General features: G+C 42.0%; 1 protein-coding gene across 3 annotated transcripts in view; it reads right to left on the reverse strand.

Annotated features, from left to right (window-relative positions):
• The window catches only part of TFDP1 (transcription factor Dp-1), a 30,540-nt gene extending 23,410 nt beyond the window's left edge, over positions 1-7,130 (reverse strand). The window contains exons 1-2 of one of the 3 annotated variants that reach the window (XM_053455228.1): positions 7,112-7,130; positions 3,051-3,120 (exon numbers count right to left, since the gene is read on the reverse strand). In XM_053455228.1, coding sequence (XP_053311203.1) covers positions 3,051-3,062 — 12 coding nt within the window. In that variant the 5' untranslated portion in view covers positions 3,063-3,120; positions 7,112-7,130. Of the gene's footprint in view, positions 1-3,050; positions 3,121-5,617; positions 5,692-6,441; positions 6,728-7,111 lie in introns of those variants that run through there. The other 2 variants (XM_053455227.1, XM_053455229.1) reach the window with 2 other exon arrangements.
• Between the last annotated feature and the right edge of the window lie 48 nt (positions 7,131-7,178).

Below are 7,178 nucleotides of genomic sequence, written 5' to 3' on the forward strand. Positions count from 1 at the left end.
AGCACCCAAATCCTGCAAAATACATCCAGGTTGCAAATTATTTACACACTTTCCGCACACGGGGGAACGAGGATACCCTATCTGCAGAATTCACTGACACAGCGCAGGAACAGACTGGAGGCAAGAGTTCGGCCGACACTGAAAATAGCTGGGGGTGGGGAAGAGGCAAGAGTCCGTGGAGAGATTCTCAAGGGTGCCCCCTTGCAAGGTTTCATGTGCATTAAATGCCCCACGCATATCTAACTGCTCGTGGAGCATCTTTCACATTTGCAAGACGAACACAAAGATTTTGGGGTCAAACAAGAAAATATTTCTAATACACGTTTCAATGTGAATAATATAACCTGGTACTTTTATTCCTCGCGGCCTTATTTCCTGTTTGGTGGATTTTAACATTACATAATCAGGGTAAATCTGTATTAGGTGGTCTAGTATCAATACTAAGCAATAGAACATGCATATGCATTCAAAAATCAATTCAACTCCTAGGCATCTGTACAGGCGAAAGTAGCCAAAATGTTATGACTGGCAGCTATTTTAGAGTGACTATTATCTCTATGCATGTACATCCATGCATGGCTCCAACTAAAGAAAGAGTGGTTTTGTCTCCTCACAATACATGGTATGCAAACCCCATTTAACCATGTGAGTTATTGTACTCAGGTTAGTAAATTAGGAGCATTGTTTGAATGTATACACTCAGAAAATTCATACAACAGAAACTATAAGCTGCATAAAGTTTTTTTTTTTTTTAAATAAGGAAATTTATTTGAAGCTGAACTGATAATTCCATGCTATTTAAAGCTATTTCAGTGCCAATTATGGACAAGCAAGTAGAAACGATGGTTTAAACGATTACCAGACTACAAATGAGTTCCTGCAAATTGCATGCAGAATGCGGAAAATGAAACGCTTCCTGTACTATATAATGCTGCTTCTAATAGCGTATGTAAAATCAGTTTCCCACCTTTCAGCATTAAAAAATAAATAAATACTGCTACTCTCTTTACAGAAAGGTTTGATGTGGATGCCTGCTCAGCATGAGGGTCATTCTGCAAAATGTGTTTTGCAAAACCATGTATATATTGGTGAGTGTATAACTTCTCATTTGTGACAAGTTATGAATCATCCCAAATTGCAATCATACTGTATATGCTCCCCCCCACTATGTTCTCTGAATTTTGGTAATCCTAGTTTCCCGTTTTCATAACACATAAGCACGTAACTGATAGGAGGGGAGGTCAGAATGATCGCTCGTAGAAATGCTACACCATGAATATAAAGACTAATGAATTTCAAATTTAAATGGACAGTTTAGTGCCCCTGACAGCCTCACCAAAGAAAATTAAAGTACTTCATGAGAACAATATGCACTCCTCAAAGACGTGCCAGGCATATCACAAGGGATAAATGGTGTTGCTACAATGCATCAATGTCGAGGCATTCAGGAACACCAAAATCTGCTACAGGGACCCCATGTGGCCTGTTCTAGGGCATCAACATCTACAGACATCGGACTAAAAAAAAAAAAAACACCAGAGGACACACTGATCGCTCTGGAGAGTCACAAGCGCCATTGAGAGATTTTACCTCTCACAAGATATCAGCGCACATTAAAAATTAAACAAGTTTCAAAAAGACCAGACCCTCCTGAGAACCCTGGGCTCCCCCTACAGTTTGAATACAGGTAATGCAGCTTTCTAATCACAAGGTGATTAGTAAAATCTATTAAGAATAACTTTTAAAAGAAATGTGTGTTAAAAAAAAGAAAAGAAAAAAGATAAAAAACTTTAACAAAGGCTGGCAGTAGAATTATCACGTGGAAGGGTTAAAATAAGACCATCTGAAATAACCTGTGGTATCTACTAATGTGGTTGGATGGGTTCAAAAATAGCCCGAATAAGACATGGGGACAGAATGACCAGATGGTAAAATTCTAAATTGAAAAACTCACACCTCCCAAATGTGGCCTTTTAGCACCCAGTCATTCAAACATATGCATGGGTGCTATCACTGTACTCAGAAGTTTTTGAACATACTGGGGTGTTTTGAAGAGGCGCATACCAGGAGCTGTAAGTTTATACCTGAAGTACAATTTGTGTGGAGGAAAAAAAATTTACTACCACAAACTTTGACAAAGGCTGGTAGTAGAAATGATGCATGAAAAGTGTTAAAATACCAGCATTTGAAATACCCTGAGGTGTCTATCCCCATCAAACCATATATATTTTTGATAACTAAATTGAGTTGTCCGGCTTCAAAGATGCTATATACCTTTCAGGAAAAAAATTGGGTATTTCTAAACTTAGGACAGATATTAGAATCTATTTAGCATGATTTTTTGCAGGCTAGTAAAAGATTTTTTTCCAATTTTTACCATTTTTTTTTTATAGGAAATTAGATATAATCAAAAGAATGGTATCTAAAGAAAGCAATTCTTGTTCTGAAAGAGTATATAATTTGTGCGGGTACATAAAACAAAAGAAAAATACAGCTAAACACGAGCAGCACCAAAACATTAAAACAGCCCCTGTCACAAAGGGTATGAAAGGAAAGAAGAAAAAAAAGAAAAAAAAACTCCCCACCACCATGATTCAATGGGAAGCCCCCACCTGGCAACATGTACCAGGAGAAGTGTTTCGCTAAACACATCTGTACAGAAATAGCTGGGGCATATTCTACAGAATCCCACCAAATGCATTTGCAAGAGGGCACCACTTCAATTTAGGTACTTTACAGCTACATTAAAGGGTAAATAAGGCTACAGTGTCCATTGAATGTTTGAAGCACCACTTTTGGAAACCAAAGACTGCCTATATAAGCTTGCCAGTCACTGCATGTTTAATTTAAAGATTTCAAAGTGTATGTGTATATGGTATGTATGCATTAATATATATTATATACACAAATTACATGTATAAAGATTTTGAAGAAGGCACCAAGTAAATCTAGAATAGATTGAAGGCATAAGAATATGTATTAGTAAAAAAAAAATAAATAAATAAATAAAAAAGCTACAGCTCCTTAGAGCCAGGAAAGCATATACTTACATCTTTTGCCATGTTACCAGGTACTTGAAGTCAATGAGATGTCCAGCCCCCCAGTGTGTTGGAATTTTGTCTAAAAGAGGAAAACAAAGTTGTAAATCAAAGTAACTGACAGTTTTATAACGATAATGGACAGCTATAAAGAACTATAAAAAAAATTTAAAGAGGACCTGAAAAATTACAGCATCACGTATACCGCCTAGTGACGCTTTGGTGATCAGTGATCCACTTGCGTTCCCGCATTCTTTTTAGCCACAATGGAGGCTGTGCACAGACAGCTATGCAAACTGCTCTAAAAGGCACTTTGTGCCTTTAAATCAGGGTCCCAGAATGACGACATATCCAAGCTCTGCACAACAAAGATGGGTGCTGCCTTGGGTCATGCCTAAGGTAGTCCCTGAGCCAACAACTCAGACTCAATCACCCAGCCTGACAGTCTAATGTCCAGGGAGGAAAAATATTTTATTGTGCAAGCAGGATTAAATTAACTTTGCTATAAATTAGTTCAATAAGGCGTTTGAGAAGTAGTAGAGAAAATAGCAGATCACCAAATCGAATTGGAAAACCTGGGAGAAGAAAAAAAGTTGTCTGTGACATGGCAGAGAGGATTCCAGGTGCACACGCAGCACACCGTTGTAATGCAAATTTTGATTACATATACATATCCTATTGACTAGCACCACGTATTCGTAGAGAATTAATCTACAAAGTGACACCTTATTTTGAACGAGTAGGTTGTCAAGGATGGAGTAGCAGTTTTGGCTTCCAGTATTTACTTCCTATTTGAAACTTCAGGCCATAAGGCTCAGGTCTGTAGAATTTCAAACCCTTCCTTTACCAAGAGAAATGTGATTGAAAAGTGTGGAAACATTGTTAAATTATTAAACGCTAAATCTTTGTAAAGAATATAACAGTGTACGATCAAAACCTCACAAAATGACATACTCAAGGATTCCATGATCACCTGCTTTAGCATTCATAACCTGGACAGGAGTCCATTTAAACAAAAACTAATGAGAATACAAATCTTAAAGCGCCGTATGTAGAAAGGAACAACCACATGGGGACTTAAAGGGGAGTTGCACATTTATATAAGAAAGGTTTGTTTATCTGCAGTTTTGGCAGTCATCTCAAACAGGCGGAACATATTCTTTATGGCAATGTTAATTAAGCCCTGCTCATGTTAATGATGTCTACTAGTTCTTCATGGGCATTTGATGACACTTAGGTGATTAAAGGTATACTTGTGCACTTTCTTGTTACTATTTGTAAGCTTCGTGCCACAAAAGCTAGTGCAGAGTGCAAAAAAAAAAAAAAGGGTGGCAAGTATTTTTTCATGTCTTTCTGACTGGTAAAACGTAACAAGCAAACATTCTGCAGCTTACTACAAGGCAGTATGACAAGGTAGTGGCTATCTAGATCATGGATATTCGCTATGCCGCTATACAGACATGTCATTTTCTGTTTTAGCAAAGAAATTTCACACTTTAGAACAGTTTTAGCGACACGTGAATTATGGGTGGGCTATGGTGGGATATTGCTGAAGTGAACAAGCATATAGTATAATAAAGAGTGCAAAGATTCAAGAAGGAAGCTGGTCAAGCTCCATTCTCTTTCAGAGTTCTGCACATAGAGAATAGCCTCTCAGATTCTGTCCAATCATCCAATAGCCTAAAATCCCTGACAAACTTCTAAATTAAAATTCCTGTTTAATTACAAACTCCTATTTACACTTCTATACTTGGTTTAGCCGGTATTCCTCCTGGTAAAACACTTTCTAAATAAAAATAAGATATAAACACCTTAAGAGTTCAGATGCGGATTGTTCTAAGAGGAGAGAAGCAGAAGAGTGATGAGTTCAAGCCCTACTGCTCTCCATATGTTCCCAAGACCTGATTTCAGATCAGAAAAGCATAAAACAAAATATTACGCCATAAGATCGTGTTTAAAAAGTAACCAACTACTTTCCCTATGTTCTATTCGCATTAATAGGTTATATCCATTGTAGAGTAAGACCATAAACAAGTTTAAACATTTCTCCAGCTATGTAAAACACGAAGCTCCCAAGAGTGGGCCCCAGTCTCTTGTGTTTAGCTGCCAAAAAAACCAAACTCCTTGAGAGCATGTTGGTGGGAGGTTTCGGGGACGTGCAGCCAACCAGTACCCCCTGCCAAAGGAGAAGCCAACTGTACCTAAACTGTGAAAAATAAAAAAAGTTTATTACAAAGCAGATGAGCACCCACACAGAGCTATGTGCCCCATGGCAATAATCAACTGATTAACTGGTAAAGCACCAAGCACACTTGCAGTCCTGATTCTACAATTTACGCAGCAGCAGCCAGGGTCACTTCAGGTCGGGGGATTGTGTATCTGCTCGCCTCCCTCCCGTCCACCTCCAAAATAAGCCGAGGGCACACAGCAACCCTCACACGAAGGATCACGCATACACCGAGCACAGAGAGAGAGGGAGGGAGGCAGGCAGGATGGAGTCTCATGGAAAAACACAACGTACATGTGCAGCAGCTTCACCGTCTACACACAGAAGATGAGGACACTGATCTTCTCCCTACCTTCTCGCAAGAAATGTCAACATTCCATGACCCCTCCTTTGCAAGGGCCACGGGTCCCACCTCCCCAGCCAAGCCTAGATCACCAAGCAAAGGAAGAGGAGGTCTGAATCGAAAGCCAACAGGAAACCTACAACCAGGGACACCAATACAGGCCTTAAAGTGTGGTAGCCAAGAGACATGCCCCACTCGCGAAACGCAGTAAAACAGAGAAAAGTGATCCATTCGTATTAAGCCTCCTCAGTAACGTATTAACCGCATGCAGCTCAGAGGCTAACCCGATATCTAATACAAGCTTAAAAACACAAATAAGGCCACATGCAGTTTGTGCGAATGGGGAGGCGAGCAGATGGCAGAGCAGCGCGTAACTTCTGATGCACACACAAAATAATGGAGCAGGGCAAACTGAGGGGGATTAGGTAGCCATTTTACCGCCTGAAAAGCACTCATTCACTTCAGTCACACACCATGCAGTGGCAATTGGTATGCAAGGACCTCATGTCAAGGCTCAGGCCTGTACGTGCATGCATAGCGCATGATCATTCTTACTTCCAAATAGCACATAAAGGAGCAAGAGATTCCGAGATAGTAGGAGAGGCAGCTTGTGTACCTGAGAGGAAAGCAGCACGGAGCAATGTGTTAGGCCTGAGCACACAGCACAATGCCTTCAACAGGCCATAGGGTTGAAGTGAACATACGCGCCCTACAACATGCACCTTTAAGGTGAGGAGTACAGTTTCCTCATCTAAGACTAAACAGCCGTCCACCAGCCCTTTATCCCACACGGTCCCAAGCCACCCCACTCAGGCCTAGTGCAGGATACCAACCTCCTAGGTAGCCACAAGAGACGCCACTCTATTACTTCCGAGCATAAAACGGGCCTGTGGATCCAGATAGACCCCGACTCATGTGAGGGACAGTAAGCTGTTTGAAAACGTGTGTATGGAGGGGGGGCGACAGGTGCAAACGCCCCACGGGTGTAGGGAAGCGGGGGCGGGAGGGCAGCGAGCAGAAAGAGGAGGAGCAGGGGTTTAGCCGCAAACTACAGAGCGGACAGATGGTCCCCGAGCCTGAATGACACAGGAGGGTTGGGGTGTCACAGTGCGCAGTGAGGTGGTGCTGGCGCGGTCAGTCTGCCTTGCTGCATCTTCAGTGCCAGGAGACTATCCCGAGTGCCCGCTTCCACGGGGGTACCGCTGCGAGAAGAGTGCAAACAGGTTCCCGCGCAGTGTCGCCGCTTCCACCCAGCGTGCGGTCGTCTCGAGTCTGCGGGTCCCCTTTATAGCCTCGCACCTCTGCACGCGGTGTCCGCGTTCACTGCTGTGGGAAGGCGCGCCAGGCTGCAGATGTTCTTCCTGTTTACACTTGGTTCCGGGGTGTACCACCCGCGTTCACTTCTTTAGAGCTATTACTAGTTATAATTACTCGCACTGCAACTATTCTACCCCCAACCCCTACTCCTTTCCCTCTGCTCGCTATATCCTCCTTTCTCGTCACCTCAAACAAAAAACCGAGCTTGGCGGCGTCTGGACCATGCGCGCACCGATTGGTTGGTTGGTGCCTG

Source organism: Spea bombifrons, chromosome 2 (genome assembly GCF_027358695.1).
Source record: "Spea bombifrons isolate aSpeBom1 chromosome 2, aSpeBom1.2.pri, whole genome shotgun sequence".
NCBI lineage: Eukaryota > Metazoa > Chordata > Amphibia > Anura > Pelobatidae > Spea > Spea bombifrons.